This window comes from Pararge aegeria, chromosome 7 (genome assembly GCF_905163445.1).
Source record: "Pararge aegeria chromosome 7, ilParAegt1.1, whole genome shotgun sequence".
Classification (NCBI taxonomy): domain Eukaryota; kingdom Metazoa; phylum Arthropoda; class Insecta; order Lepidoptera; family Nymphalidae; genus Pararge; species Pararge aegeria.
The window spans coordinates 7,821,238-7,848,028 of record NC_053186.1 but is presented as its reverse complement, the minus strand read 5'-3'; the positions used below and the strand labels follow the sequence as shown (position 1 = coordinate 7,848,028).

At 35.0% G+C, this 26,791-nt stretch overlaps 1 protein-coding gene across 5 annotated transcripts in view; it reads right to left on the bottom strand.

Annotated features, from left to right (window-relative positions):
• The window catches only part of LOC120624859 (neurobeachin), a 619,299-nt gene that overhangs the window by 312,426 nt on the left and 280,082 nt on the right, over positions 1-26,791 (bottom strand). For all 5 annotated transcript variants that reach the window (XM_039891595.1, XM_039891597.1, XM_039891596.1 and 2 more), the window contains exons 2-3: positions 9,924-10,028; positions 570-696 (exon numbers count right to left, since the gene is read on the bottom strand). In XM_039891595.1, coding sequence (XP_039747529.1) covers positions 570-696; positions 9,924-10,028 — 232 coding nt within the window. The remainder of the gene's footprint in view (positions 1-569; positions 697-9,923; positions 10,029-26,791) is intronic.

The following is a 26,791-nucleotide window of genomic DNA, read 5'->3' as shown; positions in this document are numbered from 1 at the left end:
TTTTGAGTTGATACTATTGAGAAGAAGAGGCAAAAATATTGGGTAAAGGTACGTAAATAAGAAAACGATAACATTATAAAGTCAACTAAATAGTACTAATCATAACATTGATAGAAAAAATATCTAGTATAAAAATCTTTATACAAGGTATCAAAGTTATCAGGACTTGGGCCTTTCGAGTTGTCTTTACGAGATACATATTTAGGTTTTAATGGGTAAATCATTTTCCATCCTTTAGAAAAAGTTCATAAAACATGGGATTATTTGAATGAAACGTTGAATCGAAATTATATCAATCAATAAATAACTTTTTTGAGAATTATAATTCTTTATATACAGGTTTTTATTTTATACAAAAGGTTATCATTCATCGGCCTTTACCTTTTTGTGTACTAGTTCCGATAAATTATATATTTAACTGCATGTTAGTTGATACAAGCAAGGCGGGAAAATATATTTATATGTAAATATAGAAAATAAAGGTAATAACGAAAAAATCCCTGAAAACAAAAAAATTACACGGACAACAGAAATATGTAGCAGTAAATTGACCTAAGGTATGTACTCACCGGCGACAACAGTCTCCGCACGCGGCAGACGCTGCAGCACGTGATGGATGAGGCCCACGTCGGTGCAGGCCTGCAGGTTGCGCACGCTCTTGCGCAGTATAGCGATGAACACCGACCATATCTCCGCCTGGAACAATCCCTACTAATATTATAAATGTCAATGTAAGTTTGTTTTTTACGCTTTCACGCAAAAACTACTTAACCGATCCTCATGAAAATTTGTACACATATTCTTGGAAGTGTTAGAAATAATATATGATACTTTTTATCCCGACGGTTCCTTTGGGAGAGGGGATGAAAGTGTTTGACGATTTTACACCATAACTCCGACAAATTATAACCGATTTAAATAATTATTTTGTATTATAGAGGTTATAATATGTGTTTAATTTTGCCCAAACTTTGTGTAGATCTGAATGTGGTTGATGATAGAGTACAGAACTCCTCAGCGTGAAACCCCTCATTTAAGGCTTAGCGATACTGAATACTTTAAATTATTTAGAACTACATTAGTTGTTTGAACGCCACATCAAAAAACAAAATCAAACACAGACGAAGTCGCGGGCAACACAGCTAGTGTAGTATATTAAAGAATTTAAACCAGTGTGAGTAGTACTCACAATGTTCATGACATCTATAAATATATTTAGAAATTTCCCATACTGTCTACTGCTACGGCTATATTATAGTGCGCGCTAATGTCATTAGCTGGCATTGATAATGACCTATGGGTGAGTCGCGTTTGCATTAAAGAGATCCCAAAATCGCCAATTTTATACGCATCGCAGTCTAAAGCACAACGCGAAATGTATTTAATATTAAAAATATTTCGCAAACGCCTGCCGCGTACTGTAGTGTCTATTAAATGGCAAAGCTCCGAAATTGAAAATATCTGCCTGGATTCTTGCCGGCTCGGAGCATGGACCAACTAACGCAGCCAGTGGATTATGTTTTAATAAGCCCGCATTGTTTCAAAGGATTTCCACTGTAAATTTCGGTTGGCCTGGTTTTCGTGTTAGGCGATCGGAAAACAGAACATTTCGTTGGTGGCAAACAACCTTTGTTTTAATACTACGTGGTGAAAACATTTTTACTGAGTTATTAGTATTATATGTTTTGCAGAGCTGATGTCGTCACAACTTGGCTATTATTAACTTAATGATTTTTTTTTTTAATGTCGTCATTTTATTGACCATTTGAGAAAGATCTTTATACGATTCAAGCGTGCCTTGTAGATAACTAAATGTATGCTAAGGTGAGTTATGATAAAAAAACTCTAAAATTATCGTTTTTTTTTTTTAATATTTCCAAATCGGGCTCAGATTAAAACGCAATGAACACTGAAGCACCAGGGCAGCAGAAGCAATGTACAGTTATACAGTATAGAACAAAGCGGGTCATAACGAGGCCGGTTGTAATTACATTACATTCTCGAGCAGTTAGTGGAACAATCTCGGCGAAATTACGCGCGTTAGGCGGATTTACTTACCGCCTAGGAATGGCGAATAAGAATTTTTATTTCGAGCGCTTCGGAGCACCTCTTGTTACACCACCGTAAATGCTTTGCAGTTTTTTAAAATAAGAATTTATAGGGTTCCTTACCTCACGAATGAAAAACAAAACAGGGTGCTTACTACCATCGCTTTAGAACTATTATTTAAAAATGTCATATCGTTTATATTACGTTTATTTGACATAATTTGGATTATGATTCTGATACTAAAGCCAACAATAATCAATTGATACCGCTTTATGTACGATGGTAGTAAGCCCCCGGGTATATATTTATTTAAAAATTAACAGTATACTATAATAGTAGTTTCTATAATTTTGTAAATCAATGAACCGATTTTTTTTTTTACAATAACTTATTTGGACCTTGACATATGGTTTTCAACACTTATACCTACACTTATGCGCTAAGAACTTTGTATTAAAATTAAAAAAAAACGAAAAACTAAATAATCATCTCGTCCTCACGGGACAAATATGCTAGTTAGAGGTTCCTGTCTACAATTTAAAAAGGAAGTTAACAATCTTCAGATTGTAGAACACATGGACCGCAAATCTACAGATGGACGCAGTTAGTAATAGCAGAGATTTATATACTAGCATAGAGCTCGTCCGGGAAAGTACTACCGCCATGCTTATTTCTGCCGAAAAGCAGAATTCTGTGTTCCATTATGAATAGTGTGGTTGCCGGAGGAAGTTACAGGCAAGTGAGGCATGAGAACAATTACGCTTCAGATTGATGGGCACATGGCGGCACTTAGCTGGACGAATCTCTCGCATACCCTGCGATGCGTTTCCCCTTACCATCAGAAGGGCCATTTGCTTAGTTCGTCAACTATTACTTTAAAAATAATATACATGTGAAATCTTTTTTTTTTATAATCAGGAAGCTTTGATCTCCATATTCCAAGTGTATAGTCTTAACTGTCGTCACTAGTATAAACATTATATTGAAGATTTTATAATTGTAGTAAAAGTTTTGACTTAGAGGTTAACGAATAACGGAACCCTCTGCACGCGCGACTCGTGGTTTTATTCAGACTTAAGAACAGACCTAGGAAAATCGTTTTTCATTTCGGCTGTACATTTTTAATGTTACTAAAAGCTGGTATGGCTTTTTTTACTTTGTGGGATTCACGCTCCGTACCGTAACAAGGCCGTGATACAAGGTAGATCTTTGGTTTAAATATTATAGTTTTGAATGAGTTAATTCATGCTTTACCGGTCCATGAATTATCCTACAATGTATTGATATTTTGAGTTAAATACAGTAACACTTATATGATGATTTTTTTACATTAACCATAATGGCGATATGTTTTCATTTTACCGAAATTGTTGCTTGTAATTCGAGTTGAGTACGACTCTTAAAATGGCAAGATCAAATATACCCCTTAGAATTGATAAAAAATCTTAGAAAAACCTCTTATTTCAGCTTTTAACAACACTCGTCAAAAGCTTTAAGCTTTGACATCATATGATCATAAAAAGTTCCGCAAAAAATGGAACGAAATAAGATCATATCCTTTATTTTTAAACGTTAAGTATTGTCTATTTAAAAAGTCATTGCAGTCGACCGCTCGCTCCAACTTTTTATAGGCCACTAAAAACTTCCCAGCAAAATTCCGCAGAGAACAAAACTTTGTGAACAAATTCAGGTAAATAATGTAACATTGGGGTTGAACGTTCTACGCGCCACCATAATATGTACAACGTAATGAACCGTGCGGGCCAACTTTTTACTTAGTATCGTAAACTGTATACTGTGGATTTTAATAAAGACGGATGTCGTATTCATGTTCATTACGTCTGAAATTCGCAACGGCTCGACGACGGCGTGAATGTTGCTGTCGAGTAATTATGCTAACCCCGGCGAATAGCAAACTTTATCCACTGACATAGAGATCTGTGACATATGGACATACAGACAGACAGCAGAGTGACATTAATGAGGTTCAGTTTTATCGTTTGAGTGCGAGGCCCTAGAAATATTTTTGTCACTGTAAGAAATAATATACATTCACTCGAACACAATACGACGGGCGCGACATTTTCTACGCAGGGTTAGGTCTAAACTCTTTCGCGGATGTGTGCAAAAGCGTTACCGTGGGGTTTTAGTCTGTACGATTCCGTCATAATCACCGTGCCTCCCCGTGGCGCGGTGGTATCCATGAAGATTTCCCCACGTGAAAAAAAAAACGTCTGTAAACTTACATCTCGTAGTTTTTATGTAGTACATGTCTGCTATCTCTTGAAATAGAATAACAAGTAAATACCATGTCGATAGCAAGGACTAAGCGAATATTTATTTCCTTTTCCACAGAAACATCAAATAAATGTGTACGAAAAAGAAAATCACACCGAATACCGTCTGGTACACACTATCGCTAAAGGCCCGTGTTAAATACATCGAAGCGCGTGTAATTGTACGAAGGAATGTGATTCGGAATACCGCCACAATCCACGCCTATCGGGAATGTTCGACATTTCATTCAGCGCATCAAACGTTGAATTTTTGGTTTTCGTTGGAATGCGTAGGTATTTCTGGGCTAGTATTAAATATGTTTATATAAACCAAATCGTTGCGATATTTATTAGTGAACATGCGTATCGTAATTTAAAAGTAACACCAATTAATGGCCTGTAATAGTACACTGATGGACTTAAGGCCTATGAACAGTAGGGTTTGCCCATAAACACCTAATCACCTGAGTTTATGATTACAGTAGATGGTGGAAGAAGTGACATAGAGAACGCTGCTGCCCCTCCTCCGTCATATTCCTTTAGCACTTCGTAATACATCTGCAGTAGGAGGAGTGGTGATAACTGTTATGATCTGCCGTCACCACACGGCAAAGGTTATTGATTCACAGTTGAATCAAACTTAAAAGGCAACTTACATTTTGGAGGCGATCATTGTTGCCTATCTATTATACTTACATAAGTTTCATTAACAAAACGAAATTGAAGTGTCTTAAAGTGTGCATTATTCTTTGCAGAAAAGGAACTCACCGGAACTACAGAATTGGAACCATTGGTTAATCTTACCATGGCAAATAGGAATCGCGTGTGAAATCGTAAAATACTCTTTAGAGAAATACAGGGCGGTTCTGTGTAAAATTAAGACAAAGCATGCAATTTAGCCACAAGCTTGCGGACCTCTATATTCTAGGGCGGTTTTGGTCACGCGAAAACATAGACATTATTGCGTTACAGTAGTAATTCTTAAACGATTGAACTTGAACCCAAGTGGGTTCGTCGAAGTAAATCATTGTTCTTATTCAGTATTATTGCATGACTCAAGCTTTGCAAAATGCGATTGCTAGTATAAGGCACGCCTTAACATACTGTGGAAGAGTGATAGACGACGTTAGTTTGACATGAAGGCGTCCAGTCACCTTATTCCTTTTTCAATAGAACCTAGTTACTACACGAACATAATCTATACCACCAGTATATAACTATTTGTCACACATGATTGGATAAAGGCTTTCATACAAGATGCTTACAAGACCGGAAAAAATCATACTCTGTCAATGAGATGTAGAGTCAGCACTATCTTTAAATTTGGGGTTTCAGAGTCAGATTTAATGTCTGGGAAACTGGCCTGAAAGCCAGCCTGTCGCGCAACTTATAAATGAACGGAAAAATTATCAAATCTTTCGAGAATTTTTGGATAATGTACATAAATTACAAATCTAAATTTTATTCTTATCATCCTAGGTACTCAGGTAGTGTTCCATTGCTGGACACGAGACTATCCTCTTAAAGGAGGAAGGTATTCAGTTTAAAAGACCCTCAACACTGATCCTATGTTGATCCGCGGGCAATAAGGGTTTAGAGGTTCTGTTTCATCAAACGGTTTCGCGTTCACGAGTTTCGGTTTCTTCAAAACCGTTCGTTATTCCGGGATGATTTCAATTCTGTGCAAACATTCACCAAGTCTGGTTTAATCGTGGAGCCGTCGAAATTATTAAACTTTTTTTTCTAAATCCCAGGGAAAAATTTATCAGTTCATTGTATTGCCGGGATAAAAAATTTGGTATCAATTCAGTTCACGCAATCTATATCGAAGCAAAATTTAACTAACATAAATAATATAAAAGGTATATACACGAATATTCGAGCGAAGTTCACAGCTCAGTCTCAGTGCTCTGCACCTACAACATCTCACAACATCTCTTTGTTGTGAGTGGAAGTGTCGCAATATTAGCACAGCAACGGAAGAATGATCGACGACGATGACGTGACAAGAATGCGTCATCTTAACGCGCTCCGTGATAGATAGCACGTGGGGCGTGTATGTAATTATAAGTTTTTTGATTCTGCTACAAAGTTGTACTTTGTTTCATACACGACCTATCCATGTTTGATCTGGCGGAATCCGCTTAAGACCGGTTATTTATAATCCTTTATCAAGCATTATTACATTGATTATTTATTCTGACCATTAAAGCTTCTCTCTTCTCGCTTGAAGCTTGAGCTTGACTGTGGCTTTGAGGCTGGAGGTATCGTAATCATCTGGTCGTTAATCGTAATAATTATAATCGTAATAATATATAATTTTCCTAGCCAACCTATCGCATTGACATAGCAAATGCTCCATTCATATCTCGACAGATTTTTACAACATGAATTTTGGAACATTTATGGAACTTCTATAATAGTCATCAGTCACATTTTACCACTTAATCAAGAACTGTTGCCTTAGCAATTTTGAAATCTTTGGTTCGATTTGAATAGTTTTGATTTTTAAATTACTTTTTTTAACTGAAATCTAAATTTAAATGATTGAATAAATAATATAATATAAAAAATTCTTGTAATAGTAACTAGTCCATGTTAACTTGTAGTAGTAATTAGTCCATGTTCTTTATGAGAACCATCACCTTTCTAAACTGCACTAAATTTCACGCAAAGTTCAGTCAGAAAACACTTAAAATCCAATGTGCTTCATTTCTGTGTTTGTAGAACGTGGCCGACGCGACACCTCATTTAACAACTTTTAAGGCTAAGCTTGTTGGGTATGTTTGGCGCACCGCGCCGCGCCTTGCCGTCGATTGGTTATTTCCCTGCTAAATTTACCCCTCGGCTTCTACTTATTAAAAGCTGATGATTTTTTGCGGAATCCGTGATATGATTTATCTTAATAAATATGAATTGATTAAGAATGCTGTCTCGTACGTTTAACGGATGTCAAGCATTATTAAATGTAAAATTACTGAAACGACGCGAAATTAAATTTAACTCGAACGCAAAAGTACCTAATTTCGCGAAGTTAACTTCGTTTACCGACACATTGATTTAATTGTTCATTTACTCATTCTCAACCGATATTTTAAACAATGCTTTGATTTTTTTACACAGCTATTAAAAACCCTAAAACGGTTTTTCCCCTTTAGTCCCCTTTAGCCGTTGTATACTATCCTGGGGATACTAGGACAACATATCTTGAAGGATATTTCTACGCAGCGGCATGTAAAGTTTTTATTTGACGAAGTTGTGTATCACACTTTTATGGTAACATAAAATTAAAAAAAAAAATCCAAGTCCCTTTTCTTTAACTCGAGTATCCCTTAACCCGTTGTTTGTGATCCTGGAGATACCAGGAGCCCATACCTTGAAGAATATTGATCCGCAAGGATAGGATCGTTCTAAAAGTACGTTTTAATTGTTCCATCCTTTTAAAGGAGTCACGGCTTTGATGGTCAAGTTGATTCTTTTCTGCAAAAATGCTTTGCGAAGTTTCTAAAGGGTTAACTTGCTCCACTTTGATACTAGGGCGTCATAGGGCCCGAGGCAGTACAATCTTTTGAATGGTCTCAAAAAACAACCACAAACAAGACGTATACGAGCGGCACGGCACGCCTTCAGAAAAAAAGAAGTATTATGAACGAAGGTGCATTCATCTGCCCGTCTCTTTCATGCATATGAAATAATATGAGATGCTGCAGGATAAAAGGCAGGAATCTTTTTTGGTCGCTATAGGTCCATACTTTATGGCCTAAACGTTAATGGACGGTGTTGTTTTTGTTTGGTAGGCTGACTTATATAGTACATCCTTTATCTAAATGAGTGAATCGTTATTTTTAAATAAGAACAGCTGGCAAGCAAGCGAATGGATTTTAAATAATTACCGCAGCTCATAAACATCTGTAGAATCCCAATCCTTGTAATCATATTTTAAGTCATATCTATTAGTTTATTGCATATTATTATATCCTGTAAAACAATCTTGAAGCTTTCGTCGATATAATAGTTTTTAAAGTATGATGTATGACCATGTTTTATTGATAAAACACTATCGTTATTATCATTACAAATATTAATGAAACTATTCTATAATCTAACTTACTTAGAATATATTAATTAACTAGGTTGTCAAAATGCTCAACGTACCGATACAAATAACTTTTACACGTCAGGCGTATGTATGAAGCAAACCCCATAATTTAAATTCTAAGCTAAAGCGAACAACAATAGAAATTCTACCCTTATGGTGTAGCAGTACTAGGCGATCATAAAAATAGAGGAGTGAAGTTAACAAATGGGGTTGCAAATAGAGTACGCATAGCCGTTGACTAGGGGGCCGTTAACGAGCGGTAGTGGCGGAAAGGTGGGTCGGTAAACAGATGTTTTTTATCGAGCACAATAATTTATACAGTGTTGTAAAAGGGATACAATATGCAGGTATGTAATTATTATACAACGTTTAGATTATGTAGGATACCATAGGTATTATATTAATAATATTTATTAACAGCCAAATCGTTATATAAACGTATAGTATTTACAGTTTAAGTAACATGTAAAACATCTACACACTAAACATTTGTTCCTATTACATATTTTATTATAATTATTTCACTAACGGTTGCCTGCGACTTCGTTCGTATTTATTTTGTTTTTTTTTACCTCCCGAGAACATTATATTTTCCAAAGCTGAAATTAATATATAATGTATCAAGGATGCGGAGCTATCTCTATGAAAATGTTGTCAACATCTTTGCTATTATGCTGTACTTTCAAAGGTAATTATTTTTTTAAGCATCCCGCGGTTCATTAGCTGATCCCGGTATTAAAAGTAATCATAGTCTCCAGGATACAAACTATTACAATGCGAGAATTCACCAATAGAAGTTACGGTCAAGCCATGTATAGATAACTATTCAATGTTTCTTTTAAGGGTTTCTTCAACGGGTTTCGGAATAAATCAAGCTACATTACATGTGGGCCAAATTTCATCAAGATTAGCTGAACTTTTTAGTCGAACACAGGTAACGAACAAACAAACAGACAGAAAAACAGAAAAAAAACTTAGGCACGACTAGGGAGTAACTCAGATCTTTTTTCTGACGGAAGTAACGCTTACGTGTAGTTTCCGCTATTTAAAAATAATAATTTGGATTGGTCGTAAGTATATGTCATATAGTCCACGGTTCTTGACTTATACGCACAGCTAGTGCCAAATATCATAATCAATCAGGATTATTTATTTCCAATATTTTCAAAGAGATCAATTGTGAATAGCAAAGTGAATAAAAATTCAACAGCTTTAAAAAAAAAATTAAATTGCAAAGTATTCTTAAAAATCTCTAAATATACTTGTTTATTTATTACTTTTGTAATAAATATATTATTAATACATTTTCTGACGATTGCGACATTCTATGATATTCAATGACAAGTTCGTATCGACAAGTGCTAATGTAACCTTCAATTTTCTACTCTCAATTATTCTATTTAACAAATGAAAATATTTATAAAACATGAAAGTGATAATAATGAATTTTAAATAGAATATAAAATGAAATAGTCAATAACTGACTGCAAAAAACTGACCTGCAAGCTGGGCGGGCAGTGGTCTAGCAGCTCAAGCATGTGCTGGATATTCTGGGCATCCTGTATCACGAAGTTCAGCTCCATATCGAACTCGCCGCCCACCAGCTGTGGAACAAAAAACATTTATGACAATAAGCATCACCACTTCATCTTCTTTATACAAAGCTAGTTAGATAGGAGGTACCAAGTCGATTGATTAGAGAATTAGTTATAATAAGAAAACTTTTGTTCCAAAACGTTTTCCTGGAATAAATACTTTCAGAGAAATAATTGTACAATGTTGTCAAAAATACGCAGTGACAACCATAACATCACATTTGTTTATGTAACAGGTCAAGGGGGCCACGGACTTTTATATGGCAAGAGCAGAAAGGTAAAACTATAACTCATGCTCTCGTTCTTACGCCTACACATACCTACATATATGTTCTTGCAAGTCTGTAGAAGGACTATCTAAAAGCAAAAAGGCTGAAGGCTGCAACTGTTAATTTATTAGTTAATACTTATGAACAGAGACAGTTCGTAATATATTCTCTCCATAAAAAATACTATTACTATACGTACACATTCATATGATTACTGACAAAACGTGCTCTTTAAAAATCGGATTAAAAATTAAAGTTCAAAATTCGAAACCTGAAAGTCCATGCAACTAAATCAATCTACCCTTTGTTGTTACTTTTCAATGTTAAAAATATTCCAAATTTAGTTGTAGGAACAAACAATTAAATGAAAACCCAAAAAAGGCAATACAGCAATCCACATTGAAGTGAGTCGCGGACCTATCCTGACTCTGACAGAAGTGCAATCCAAAAACAATGAATTCCGCAATGTATTCGTATGCAAAACAAATCAGATTTATCGTCTAGGACGTGCAGTGAAACCGTATTCGAAAAATAACACAAAAAATCTTGAAATACACAATGCAGTGTTGGTCTCAACCTCGTTATGTGCTAACCTGCAGCTGACAGAAGTATAACGTGGAAAAAAATGCCCGATGTATGTTTATGTACGCATTTTTATGCACGGAAAGTATTTCTAAATAAAAAATTGGTAAGTTGTGCGATACTCAACTGGACTTAGCGCATTGTCAACTTTAATTATTCTACTAGTTTTGTTTATTGTTGCTATTGGAGTGACATAGTCACAGATAATCAAACCCTATATAATGCGTGCCTCAGACACAAAACGTGATATTCAGTTGTGTTGATTTTCTCTATTTTAGAACATTGAATTTACACGTAGAAACAACATCATCATGAAACGCATCTTAGCGTCTTATAATGTCTCGGTACTCTGGCTGGGCTTCTTAACAGGATTCTGATCCCACAACAGTAGGGAAGTTCGGTCCCCCTTTTTCCCCCTATCGATTTCTTGTGTTTGTAGAAAAACAGTTTTTTGTAACGGTGAGGATTAAATTATCCTACTTATATGGATTGGGATTCTGAACGTATGATTTTATATGACACTTTCTAGTAAATAGCATTACAAATGCGCAAACTCGATAAAAACCAGAAGAAAAGTAAATTATACCGTTTTGTTCCGTGACAGTCTTTTCTTTTTACAGTCACAGTGTACAGTCTTTTTTTTTCTGAATATGCTAACAGATATGGATTTTTTTATTACTTAGTCATCAGTCATCTTAGTACCCATAACAAAAGCTACGCTTACTTTGGGGCTAGATGGTGAATTGTGTCTTGTCGTAATTTATTTATAACTAGTGGCAATTCTAAATTTACGAAACATATGATGTTTCGTAAATTTAGAATTGCCACAGTGACTTCGTTTTAGTGTTTCTTTCTTATGATAAAATTAGTTGTTGCCCGCGACTTCATTCAAGTTCGTTTTTGTTTTTCAATACGTGGCAGATTTTTCGCAGTCGGTAAAAAGTGTTAACCCGATTATTTGAAATTTACCCATAGCAAAATATCGTAACATTAAGTTCAGCGTGTCATTTCAATCTTTTTTCGGAGATAATATTTTTTGACCTACTCTAGTGAATATTGCCTGTATTTTGAAAATCTAGCTACACAATAGGGATCCCGGCGTATTTCACGGATATTCAATTTGCACGATCGGTCAATCTCTACATAGCTTCTGCGCGCCTGGTGCGCGGACCCTTTTTATTCGTCGACAAAGGCGTTGGCGGAGAACACGAAAAATAAACAAGGCCTGAACAAGTCGTGCACTCGCTTCCATTAATAAAGTTTTCTAGCTGTATTAATGGTAGAAAGCATTAATTGAAGGCTCTTATTCTATAAAATTAAATATGTATTGTCATATTAATATAACATGGCGTCCATCATGAGGCCCATCGCCAGACCTCATAAACATCTCATCATCGCCATAAACTCGACCCATGAAAGAAGAAAAAATGGTACTTATTATAAAAAAAATTACATGTTTTGTCAACAGTACTAGGAGAGCAAAATAATTGAAGAGCTAACTAAATTGGGGTACGGTAAGTATGGTCCTAAAAATAATTGTCTGTTTTATTATTATCACCTGCTTAATTGACATGGCAAATACGACAACAAAAAAACACCGGAAAAAAACTCAAAAGAACCAAACCCCATTGTAACTCTGTAACGAAAATTTACATGCTTCGGTCAATTGTACCAGGAGAGTAAAAAAAATGAGGAGTTTGCTAACTGGATCAACAAAACTGGGGCTCTAGCCCAGTCGTGGTTGGTGGTACCACTACAATACGATGGGCGGAGTCACAAAACAGGATCAGCAGGTAGGTAACAATGTGATACAGAGTTTAATTTTCACTGCCCTCTTTTTACATGAGGTGTTAATAAACTTGCTATAACAATAACGCAACACAGGCAACCTAATTTACTCTCACTGGATAGTTTTAAAATAATTTTAGAATAATTATATTTGTCTACTACATTTGTTTATTTCGTCTTCTTTCGGCGTGATAAGCAAAATAGCTGACACAACTGTTTCTATGAAATGCGTACGAAACACAGGATGACGGAAGTCTCCAATGAGAATTATATTAAGTTTTTATTCGTAGTGTTTTATGTCTTCTATTGTATAGCTTAGATCAATTTTTTTTTGAATTAATTAAATAGTAGATTTCCCAAAACGGGCATACCGACTACAGTTTTCGATTGCGAGATAGTTGTTCGAGGCAGTGGCATGCATTGCATATATGCAAATAAGCAGTGCATACCCTACCCTCAGGGTCTTACAGAGCCTTTAGATAGGACCATTAAAGTTATGTAACTAAAAAAACACTAAGTAAAAAATATATGAAAGCGCCATCTAGTAATGAGCGGCCAAACTTCTAGGTCAATCGTCACTAGGCACGCTACAGCGCAACCAGCGTGAGGCGTATAGCATACTAAATTAAATCTTCTACTTCGTATTTTAATTTTTAACCGTAAACATTTAGCTTTTAAAACACGTAAAAATACCTATATTATTATTTAAATCTCATGTTATCGATTGCAGGGTAAATCAATTATTATGAATCACTCGACAAATTACGCCCTCTACTGTTGCATAGAAAAATCAAATAAAAAAGCACGCCCAAAGAAAGAATCGTTCTGCTAGATGCGTGCGAATTAGTAGTGTGTGTCGTGTAATGTTATAATCGTGCGCTTGTACTTACAAGATTAGCATAGGTCTTGTGTAAACAATTTAATTCATAAATTCTGTAAGTGTGTGTGTCTATAAGCACTGCTTACGGAAGTGGATAATCAATTACGTGTTTGATTTTTTTATGAACGAATTGATTTGCTTGGTTTGTTATTGTTGTTAACGGTCATTATTCTTTTTTTAGAATTAAAAATATTATTAACAAATGTAAATACCTTTCAGTGTCTTTTAAGAAAATCAGAGAACTAATATCATCGAATTAGTCTGTTTTAAAAATAAGTTCCGAAACTAAACGCTGTCTAAATTTTGAAAAATGAATTACGTTTTCCAGGAATCATTGGAAAGTGAGAAAGTTAACAATAAATATTGTTTCTATTTATTGGTAACATATCAAAATAAAATAGCTTTCGTACCCATACTTATTAGTAATACAAAAAAATTAAAGACATATTTTGACTAATTTCGATTGAAATATTATCATTAGCATATTCATTCGCCATTATTGTTTAACTTCGAACAATTCGTCGCTCTATGGCGTTGGTGATAAATAAACGGTTCAAGTGCATAAATTCAGTAACTTATAAAAGTTTGAGTAGTGATAGTTTTATGTGTTAAGGTGAATTTATTGTTTATTCATTCATTTTATGATGAAAGCACATTCGTGCGGTCTTTGTTTTGGTTCAGTGTGCCTGGTAGAAAAGTACTTAAGTAACAACTTTAATTTCTATCCCTATATCGTAAAATTAGAAATCATTCGCAAAGGATGGTTTGTACCAATGATACCAATATCCCAAAAAAAAGTTGATAAAGTAACACGTATGTTTAATAATATAAACTATTCTTGGCTAAGCGGCTTTGTACACACCAATCGATTATTTTGCTATCCTTGTGTTTTATTGCCCAATATACGTAAAGTGTGAAATGATAAAGGATATTGTGATCTTAATAATTTTCGTAAAGCCGCCAAAAACATGATATGTTGGAAAAAAATATTATCATCATCAGCGTGCTTAGAAATGATGCCGAATGGTGTGTCATAATTTTGTGTCGTAAATCAGGGTATGTACTTTTATTCAATTCGCAGTAGATAGACGATAGTATAAAATCAATCAAAAATATAACTTTCGTGAAGTAATTTGATTAGAAACCGACATACCTAAAATCTAAATTTTAATTTTACTTTATGTTTGTACTAAACACCTTGTGCATACCCTGGGTCCAAGGGCTATGCACGCCACTGGTTCGAGGTATAAAGCTAACAAGCGTCACAATGCTTAAAAATATAAGAATAGAATAGATTAAAAAAACAACTAAATCTTAATCTAATCATATAAACTCCCTCCATTATATGAGTAGGTAACGCAAGCTTCTTTAATAATGGCCGGCAAATAGGTTATATAATTTGGTAGATAGATACCAATTATGAATGAATGAATGAATACACTTTTATTTTACACCAAAGGAAACAAATTAGTTGCAATGATATAAGCATATTAGAGCATTATTAAAAGAGATCGAGGACAACAATTTTTTATTTTCGTCACGGGAATATAGGATTCTAGCGGGCTTAGATTTCCGCATTGCACGCGTGTGAAGACGCGGTCGAAAGAAACTTCATATTAAGAAAGATATTCAACATATCAACCCATTACCGGCCCACTACAGGGCAGGAGTCTGCTCCCATAATGAGAAGGGGTCAAAGGCCTTAGTCCACCACGCTGGCCCAGTGCGGATTAGTGTGCTCCACGTGGAGAACTCTCACGTATGCAGGTTTCCTCACGATGTTTTCCTTCACCGTTGAAGCAAGTGACGTGAACGTTTAATTTCTTTTAATTAAGCAATTAAAATAACTTAAATGTTTTCAATTAAAAAAGATTGCAACTCGTTTCCGATTGTGATCATCGAATACCTTCCCTACCTACCTTCTCGTTCCACCGCCCGGTTGGAATAATACCAGTGAGTCTAATGCGGAGCGGACCGCAAGCTCTAGCGTTCCTACAATTTGCGGTTTGGAGATCGCTCTCATTAGCAACTCTGCTTTCCTAGTAGCTATTGCATAAAAACAAAGCTTCAATGTTTAAAAAAATAAACTTGCTAACCAACATACTTTTAACTCTTATTTAAGTAAATACATTTGTTTAAAATATTATTTAAAAACAAAATGAAGTTTTCAGTAGCAGTTTTTGAAGTTATTCTTTTTTGAGAGTAAAAATGATGAGAGTAAATTTTTTCGATGCGCGCGCACACCGTCACATAAAAACCGACAGACACCCTGAAGTTCCATTTCATTAATTATGTACAAATATTTTTTTTGTGATATTTAAAAACACTATAATAAACCTTTCAATGTATATCCCTTTTTTCTATTGTTAGAGTCGTTTCTTCTACAAACTTAGAATAAGGCGACAGATAAAATTTTTGAAGATTTTATCTTGTTACGCCAAAAAAGTATAACTTCCAACGCGTGTACATAAGTACAAACACGTTATTTTATGAAGTGGGCATGTAAAACATGAGAACCAGAGAATTTAATCCCCACTGCACTAGTTTTGGTAAAAACTCAAAATTCATTATTCCATTGTTGTTCTAATAATACTACTACTAGACACTTTCGAAATGTTGAGTTCGCTTCAGAAGCATGTTTCTCTCGAGGAAGCCGGCCAGAATCTATTTTCCAACATAATTTCACAACTTAATAATTAAGCATTTATCACAAGCTGCGGCTGTTTATTATTCTTCGTACGTGTTAAAGAGTCCGAGTTGTATTTACCTATAAGTTATATTTGAACAAAATATAAATCAAGACACGATTATAATTATTGTCTTTTGTGAGATATCTACGGACAGTCTAAACCGCTGTAGTTGGTATCTTGAAATTAGCTTGCCGTTATGACGTAAACGCCGCTCACTAATAAAAGATTTTTTACACATCCACCTCAAAGGTGTTTAAATATGTGTTCAAAGTTTGTATGAAAGTTTGTCATTCAAGTTATTTTCATGAAACATTGTACTTTGGCTCTTAATTGGCTCTTTTAGTAAAATAAAGAAATATGTGTTTGGAAAAACAAGGACATGATCACTCTGGTCCAAGTAACATACATTTTGGAGGGTGTATCTATATTAATATTATAACGAGGAAAGTTTTACAGTCGCTATAAGACTGATGTGAAAGGCATATACTAATTTCGGCATCGACGGTAGGAGAGCCGTAGCTTAATTGGTGAAAGCGCTCAGGTCGCAATTGCCCGAGAGTCGCAGGTTCAAATCCTGTCGGTTCCGAAAATTTTATATGCATTTTAAATTTATAAAATTTCTTCGCCAAAAGGAAGCTATACAAAGAAACATTGGCTATAAATTATTTTCAAACAATAAGTTTTTGATGGAATTTGGCACGAAGAAGGACATAGGATACTTTCTATCCCAAAAATGCACAGGGGTACAGTTTCCGAATGGTGAAATAAAGTGCTATATTGAAATGGCTTAACATCAAAACCTACCTTTGAAAATATTGCAGAGATATAGCTTGCACCTTGGAGAGCATACGCATTGAATTACTTTAAGACCGGGTGAATAAAATTTACCTACGCGATTCTTTAAAAACCTAACGCGGACGAAGTCGAGGCATAAGCTTATGTAAATATTATTCAGAATCCATTAGTACGCTCACAAATTAGTAACATATTATGTCAATGGTTTCCTTCGTAACTTAAACAACATGTGTAGTGACGTATTCTATGTAATTCTCTCACAGACTTAATCCTATACATTTATGTGTTTGTTTCTTTAGCGTAACTCATTCAGTTCAAAAGAATTATACATTTTTTTAGAATTAACTCTTTTCATACCATCATCATTGCAATGAATTGCAACTCAAATACATACATTAACTTGAAAATGTAATTTTTTTCACGCTCATTGCTCCCATTGCATACAAAATGAGACACCAAGCCACCGGTGGAGGTATAATAATAATAAATAATAAATATACTACGACAATACACACATCGCCACCTAGCCCCAAAGTAAGCGTAGCTTGTGTTATGGGTACTAAGATGACTGATGAATATTTTTATGAATTATATATACAGAAATACTTAGAAAATACATATAAACACCCAGACACTGAAAAACACTTAATGCTCATCACACAAACATTTTCCAGTTGTGGGAATCGAACCCACGGCCTTGGACTCAGAAAGCAGGGTCGCTGCCCACTGCGCCAGTCGGCCGTATGTGACGTCGCATTTTAATACGGTCTCGGAACACATCCCAAGCGGCGCGGCGCGGCGGGCCTCTTCCCGTAATTACACTATATTAATGCAAAACTGACTCATGGCTGGCTAAGCCTAGTATTTTCAGTAGAATAAGCATGGCGTCTAGTAATTTGATGCCTTCTTCACTTTTACTTTGGTTAACTTAGTAACAGAAAGTAGTAGCAGAAGCGTCAATGACTCTATTATCAGCAAGGGAAACTTTGGCATGTTTATTATGGTAATTAACATTTATAACCCTCCGAAGTTGTCAGACATGCATTGCCTGACCACTATTGAGGGAGAGAGCCGTTTTTTAAACTTTATTTTTAGTGTTAACAGTTTATTGTTTCTGTAATGTATATTCCCAGCAAATAGAGCCATTCTCCTCCAACTTTGAAATAAGTTCGTAGTTTAAAGCTTATTACGGGGGTTGAACTGCTAATTTGAATGCTTTATACCCAAACGGTCACTAATCCGAAGGCCGCCGTCTTAATAAAATTTATATCTGATTGGTGGATTAGGGATGAGGAATAATTTATAATCGCTAATAACATATTAATTAGGGAGTTGAATTGCCTTGAAAGTCCTCAAAGTGGAAAAAATTAAATTACCAGGCGCTAATTTTGTTTAGCCGGTTGAAAAATACCAGGCGCACATGACAGCCATGGAAATCGTTTCGCATCTAAATTCAGAGTCATTAAGGCAAGAGGTCTACCCGCTTGGGATATGCTCTGCGATCGTATTAAAATGCTACGACGTCACGTATCTCTACCGGTTTATGGTTGCTGGGTTCCTCATTTTCTATGCAACGGGAGTAATGGCTCAAGACGTGACCTCTCCTAGAAAATAATGTCAAAAGCTCTGCGAACTTGGGCGCATTTTTAGGGTTCCTTAGTCCGAGAAGGCAAACCTTATAACTTCATAATATCCGGTTCATGTTTGTGTTTCATCATCACCATCATCAGCCTTTTAAGAGCATAACATAACCGGATTCGATTTCAGAAAGTTGCAAACGTAAACGCGACCTAATATAGCCCGCCCTATACACTTTTCAATAAAAATTACATATATTTTTTTGAAATTCTTAGTTGGAATTCTTACTTGAAATAATTAGTAACCCTACTTAAGTAGGAATTTTTTGATTATATCATTTTATTAAATTAAAAATTAAGTTAGGAATTTTATTGTTATATCATTTCTTAATTTAATAATTAAGTTAGTAAAACCTTATTGCAAATTTGCGTCAGATGTAAGTTTGTAATTTTTTTCCGCTTAGAATTTACTTTATCGTGTACAGCGGATAATTTTTTAGTCGGAAATGCGGTCAATAATAATATAAGTATATTTTTCTTGCTGTGATAAGCTCGTTGTGTTATTGAATTCATCTTAAAGATTTCACTTTTGGACACAGGCCTGCTCTTAATATTGAAGATATTTCCTCTACTCACTTTACCATTTACAAATTTTGTGTGTTCATTATACGCATCAAAATTACATTTTTTTTTTTACCGACCAATCCTCTTTGATGCCTCCTTGCTTCAAGGAGACCCTTTACAACCAGTTATGTACAACACACGTTAATAACTAGATACAACGTAAAGCATAGAGATAAGTACAAAAAGATCGCAAATCGGCAAGGAACCATTTCAGGACCATTTGAGCGGGAAAAGGGCACATTAGTTTTGACAGGCGAGATAAAGAGGTCGTAAAATCGGTCAAAGACACGCCCGCAGCGCTAACAAATCTCGTACATAGCGAAAACTTTTCAACATGTCACGATTTTCACAAAAAAAAAAATCATAAATAAGCATTTAATTTTTTATTTTCTTTAATAGTAGTACAACTTAATTATTACATAGTTTTAGTAATCCAAATTTCGTAGTCTAGAGAAACATTTTTCATAGGCTATGTTTTAACTGGCTATTATTTTAAATAGAGGCAAAAGCCAAGAGACTTTTAACGATTATTATCACATATTAATTATAATAATAGTTAATAACGTCGACCTATGTGACTTTAAGAGCTGTCTAAGACACAAGAGGTAAACAATGCAAACTTCCTAATGCGCGGTTGGTGCAGGGAATTTCTTGACTGAACGTTAAATACAATTTTTGCCTTACAGCCGAACCGTTACCGACCGGGACTTAGTGATGCTCCAACATGCCAAGCAACCGAGCAATGCGAAATAAAATATTACAATAACACGCAATAATATATTACTATTATGATAATAGTTAAGATGGCACATATAGGTTTAAATAAAAAATGAAATAAATGGCGAACTTAACATTTTTCTCTTCTTGTGTAAATAAATCACAACACCACTTTGAGTATACATTATTAAACAAGGGCGAGCTAAGGGTGTCTATTGTGACCCGACCCTTTATATATCCCCTCGGTTAAATAATACATCTTCAGCTACCTTTTAATTCTTGCCCAGTCATGAAACCCTGGTATCGCGATTAGATGTTTTCTTTGTTCATTTATTTCTAAGCTTCTAAGGTCTACCTAGAAAAGTGTTAAAACACTTTTAACATGGCTCCCGTTGTTGTCGAGATGGTAAACCGGAAACATGATACAAACCGGTAAACCAAGCGTAAACTAGTTTGTGACCCAAAACTACATTACTAATTGATTTTACTTAAGTTGACGGTAGAGGGGCTGTTGTATGTAGCACTCCAATAGATGTTAAGCCAACCGTGTGGAAATCCGATGAAATCTCAGTTCTAAGTAATAATACTTAATATTTTATCTTTTGAAAAGTAAACTTTAAAAGAGGTCATAACAATTTAAAGAAAAAATAAGGTCTGATTACTGCCGTAAGTAAATTTATATAAAAAGCAAGAAAATAACCTAACTTTACTAAAAAGGGTTAAAACTAGTGAGTTCGTAAAGGAAAATCAGAAAGTAACTGGAGTTTGCAGTATCAATTTTCTTACTAGGTGGCGGGAAAAAGTTGAGAGCGCTCATAATAATTTATATAATTAAATAATAAAGCTATTAAACGCAAAAGACCCAGTATAAAATTCACAAAAATATCAGTGGCATTACGAAGATATACCTACTAAGGAAAAAAGAATGATTGTAAAAGTTTAATAAATAAATACGTTCATGGCAAACAACAAGTGCCACAAGAGCTTTGAAAAACTATTGCGAAAACTAAAACTGCCATGAATATGCAATAAATGTACCAGGTCAGCATAGAACATAAAGGACGTCAGTTCGCAACATGGATGCTGGCTCCCTGCGGTTAGGGTGCCATCGGCATAAAGAGGGTGCGCATTATTCTCTGCCCGCTTAGACGTCGGACCTTCAAGTTAAATATTTGTTCGGGCCATAAGTCTCTCAGGCGATCGAGCGCCCGCCCGGCTAAATAATTTCGGTCATTTATAAAGATTTAAGCTGTAATTAATAACAAGGGATCCCTTTATCTTGAAAGGATTAATTAGCTATTAGCGTGTGTCCAGAAAATATTATCCTACTCCGCATAAAATCTCTGCTCAAACGAATTCCTTCATTTAACATTCGATATAACAAAATCTTAGATAAAAGAGCTGATTCTCCACGACAAAGAAATTTGAACAATAGTTTTTGAAACTTCTTTTATACGGCTCAGATACCGTTTACAATGTTGACAACAAATCGAACCAATAATCAAGACGAATTATGGATCTTCTATTTGATTCCCATATTGAGGGAACTGTCGAAACAATATCGTTTTTTTGGTGTGGCGGCTATCTTGAATATGAAATTTGTCATATTGCGAGTTGTGAAAAAAAAAGTAATCGGCTATTTGGTGGAGGCCCGACTAATACTATTAAAAAAAAAAGCAATATCGGTTCATATATACGAAAGCTACGACGCCAAAAAAACACGCGCGCACCCACACACGCACACACGCACAGACACACGCACAGACACGTCAAACGTATAACACCCCGTCGATTTTTGGGTTGGGGTTTATAAAACACTGAAAATGTCTGTAAACTATATGAAACGACTATGGCTAACTTTTCTCCTGAACGGAGTATGTGACTACCGATCAAGAAAGTAAATGCAATATCCTTATTCATGAGGTATTTCAAGTTCCGCATAAATAACGGCGCCGACACGCTGCTCATTGGCATCGATAAACATGTCGAAACTGGTTTGTAAATAGCTGTACTTAACTTCTTTTGCTCTATTATATAAATAAGGTGTTTTTATTGTGTTATTTCAATAAAAATCTGTTGCATTCTTCGACTTTAAAAGCGGAGGTACAACCACTGTACTTACCTTACATAAAAATTGGTAGTGGTTTACCTCGAACTAAAGGAACATGTGAGGTTCAGATTTTAATTTTAGAGCTAGCCTTAGCTACGAATACAATTACGCGTGTATTACACCTGTAATAGTATAAAAATCCACGCACTTGCTTTAATATTCCCATAACGTAATGTTGTTAGTAATTGCGCTGATATAACATTATTATTATTATTTCTAATTAATAAGTTTATTTTCGTGTTACTGAACGACCGACTCGCGGGCGTCGCTTAAATCATCCATTTCTTAACAGTATTTTTTTAAACTATGATTTATAAATCAGATTGAATATTATAGTACTTACAGAGAGTTATAAAGAGTATTTATTTCTCTCTGACTGTGACCTGAAAACGTATAATTCATTGAACAGATTTTAAGGTGCTGGAAATAGGTGAAGGCGGGCTCGCGGTATTTATTTTATTATAATACATTTTTCAAAAATGTATACATTTCGAAAAATCGTATAGTTTTTTTATTATTATTTATTGCTACATTTAGATGCACAAGAGACCTTCACCAGTGTCTGACCGCTCTGAGGCCATCCACTTTAATATTTCTATCCATCTATTTATTATCATCATCTCAATATTCTATCTTTCAATAAGGATGGATAAGATACGATACCAGAGCGGCATAACCTACTAAGATGCATTGAACAGAGTTCTTCAGAATCTCTTTGCTGATAAAAACTATTTGTCAACACTATCTATCTTTCTACATTCGATCTCCCGTTTTTATTCCAATATCTTTTTAAAGGATGGATAGATCCTAGCACCGTGCTACCAGGAGAGCATGACAAATAAGAATGTATTAAATTAAATTGACTTGCAACTAAAGGGAGTGGCCCTATTTTATCTTTGGCCAATGGCGTTTAACCAATGCGTAGACACGCAAGTTTTTGCTAGACCCTTTTATTTGTGTAGGGAACGTAGATAAAACTCATTGAATGATGCCTTTTTTTCATTAGGTATCTGCTTGTTGTTTACCTACCTATGGTAGCATTTGAGTAGAGCGAGAAACGATATAAATATTTTATATATTTTATTTTCTATTTTAGTACTTTTTGCTTAGTATAGGCAGTATAGGTGAACAGAATAATAATAAAAGTGATATGTAAGTAAATGTATTCTGTTCGAACTGGTTTATCTAATAAATGAATCGACACAGTTTTTACGTTGACTAACTAAACCAGCATTTACTAAAAAAAAGATTTTTCATTATAATGGTGGATCATTAAAAAGGGAGGCGGTGTAACTGCGCACCCCGTGACAAGTGTCACCTAGGGTCACGGTGGCTTGTTACATAAGTTCCTCTTGTATTTCTGTGCATGAAACATTACACATTTGCAAAAACAAAAGGAAATTAAGATCGTATATATGTATCAAAACTTATAATATGTTTTCCTATAAAATTAACATAAATGATGGCCTATATAATGCGCAAGAACAATCTAACATACAGTAGCGCAGGGACATCATACAGCGTGGGATAACTGAAAAAAGAAGACTAAGCCAGAGACTGAGTGAGAGAAATTAATGAAATTATTTCTGAAGTGTGAGCGTGGCAATCATAATTTCTTAAAGGAAATAGCTTATTGAAAGTTCAGCCCCATATTAATTCTATGAAGCGGTGGGAGTGGCCCCTTTATAGCTTTTTATTTAGATTTTTAATGAGCACTTGTAATAAGTTCACGTTTCCTGAGGAGACCTTCTTGTATAAAATATTAAATACTTTTTCAGGAATTATCTCCTGATATTAAAATTGAGTCATTTGGGCATAGCTTTAATGAGCTTTTTTATAATAACCGTGTACCTATATATCTTCGTCATTATTTTGACATCTAGTAGGTTGTGCGTGACTTTTTACGCCTAGAATATCTGAATTCTATATCAGCTATCCCTATGGGAACGTGGAAAATTTCTGATTCATTCCCTCTCAAACACACCAGAAAAATTGAAACAAAAGCTGCCTACGCGTAAGTGTATGCAATGAATCCGTTCATAAAAATTACAATTACAGAAGAATTATTTAAAAACCGATTCAAACTCTTCTATACCGGTTCTATAAACAGACTACAAGAAGAAGCCAGCATAAATTCAGCATTAGCTACCAACATAAACATCTTGAATAATCATTATTCTCTAATATGAAACCTATCTTATCATTAACGCAGTATTGTTGGGCAGACAGAAAGACTGCCCACTTCAGCATTAGTGCAGATTTTTTAGGTAAAGTCATGAAATGGATGATAAAAAATAATCCAAAAAATGCCGTAGCAAAAACTAGTACGTGTTAAAACCATATAGTTTTGTTTATGCTCATTATCTCTGTTTTGCTGCGCGAAAATTAATGAAGCACGATTCGTGCACATTTATCAAAAGTAGCCTCATTTTATAATTAGAATAGACTTTTCTACCGATATACCAAAGGGTCCCGGTATGATATAGAACATTCTCAAAAAAAATCGACAGTCGTTAAGAAAAGTCACGTCTCGTGAAGCTAATACAGAAAATAGTTTTGTTTAGAATAGAGATTCATAAGTGCTCTCCAAAGGCGAATCTATTCAGACGCTTATTCTCGCACCGCGTTCACAAGTCACCTTAAAAGCTCTTTGGGACCCTCCGAAATCGTTTATTTTTCTCTTTCGCCTTCGAAAAACTTGATTATGTTGACTGCTTCAAGGGAAAATGTTTCACGCTGATTATACTCGTAACCTTAGCAGGGTTAAAAATAATTTAAGAATTCCTTTATGAAAGAATGGAACACATAATATTATCGGCCCGAATACATAATATATATAACAGAATAGTTGTAATTTTGATAACTTTGATACCTTTGATAAAGAGGCAAACCGTAAATTTACGATTTCCTATAGATTTTAATAAATACTTTTTAGGATTACCAATTACAAACAGACAGAGACGGCGGTTTTATCTAACCCTTTTCAAGCTTCTTTTTACGTTTTTTGGAGTATCTATTCGTGTAGCAGACAACAATCACAACAATATAATAAAGCACACACACCGATATCATTAAAATAAGATAGTTAAATAAAGTCATCGAATGAATGGGTGTGTCCTTATTTATACCCAAGAAATGATATCAGTTCTTTCAGCAATACGAAGTTTTTATTGGACCATGGAAGGCCATGGGAGCGTCCTTTTTAGTAAAAGTCATCGAACTATCTAAAAACTAAAGTAAAGAATACAGCAAACAATGGATAACACCAAGATTCACTAGGATCTCATAAAAACAGACAGCACTTCTCGTTGTATAGAGGAAGATCGCCCCTAAACGCGCGTTACCGTTTAAATTCCGAAATGCTCTCTACCCCTGTCAGTTTTTACACACAATAGCGCATATAACGGCGTCAAAACGTTAACGAGTCTAACCCGTGGAGCTTTTATGAGCCACAATGACCCGAGTGGCACTCGGGCTCGAGGGGTCGCCTTTACCCCGAGTCCCGACCTTTATAATGAGCTCGGTTAAATCGCAATAACCACTCTAATATTCTTCTCCTATGACTTTTTAAAAAAAATCTATTATCATCGGATTATCTAATATCAACAAAATTGGTTACTGTAGGCTTGCAATTATTATGTTATTCTAAAATTCATACAACTCTAATCAAAGTTTAGTTATGTTTAAATGTTAATCATTATCAGTATATTGAGTATTGACGTCCCATTATAGGGCACAGGACTTAAGAGCACGCTGCTTTAATTAGGTTGGTGTATAAAAGCCGAAACCTAAAACTTAACCAATTTACTTACTCTAGGCTGATAGCTATTTAGAATATGTATCAGAGAAATGCGATAGCTAACAAACCGGAAATCGAAGCTAGGAGAGCGTGACCCGTAGTTGAGCTACGTACTACACCAACGAGACAGTTTTCAAATGACATTGTGGGATTGCAATGTCGTCACTGTTAGTCATGATTATATCTTTGAACTATATATCATAATATAATCAAGCTGAAGAGATTTGTATGCTTGAGCGCGCTAATCTCAGAAACTACTGGTTCGATTTGGATAGTCAATTTATTGAGGAAAGCTATATAATATCACTCTACGATCAAAAGGAGCGGAGCACAAATAAAATTGTTGCAAAAACGGGAAAATGTATTCCTTTTGAGAGCCTCCGAATAATCTTTAAAGTTACGCCTATATAATGTATGCCGTAGTTGTTTGTCTTGAAAAGTTCTAAAAAAAGCCCGCAACAGCATGTAATGCATTTTTGAGGTGAGTCATAATAGATGGACAAAGTCGAGGGGGATTGCTTGTTTAATGATAACCTAATAAAAAATTACTCACGTAATAATATGATATCCAATTATTTAGGAATAAAGTCCTTCTTATTTAATATTGTAATTGATGATATCAGTATAAGGAATATTTTTTAACAACTCCTTTACCCTGTTATTTGTTTCGTAATATAAACACTTGCCGAAGATTCGATTCCATAATTTTTTTTCTTTCAAGCTCTATATCCAGCGAACTTTGAAATGACATTCAGAATATCTTTGTGCTTTCAAAATGTTTGCTTGTAAGTTGGTCACAAATTTTCTACATACATTTTTGGGCCCATCACTTTTATGGGTTATGATAAAAAAAAAGAAACTCTGGACACTAGATGGGTTTATTGGGAGCAAAAAATATAATTATTACAGCAGATACAGAATGTTGCGCGGTCGCAAGTCAA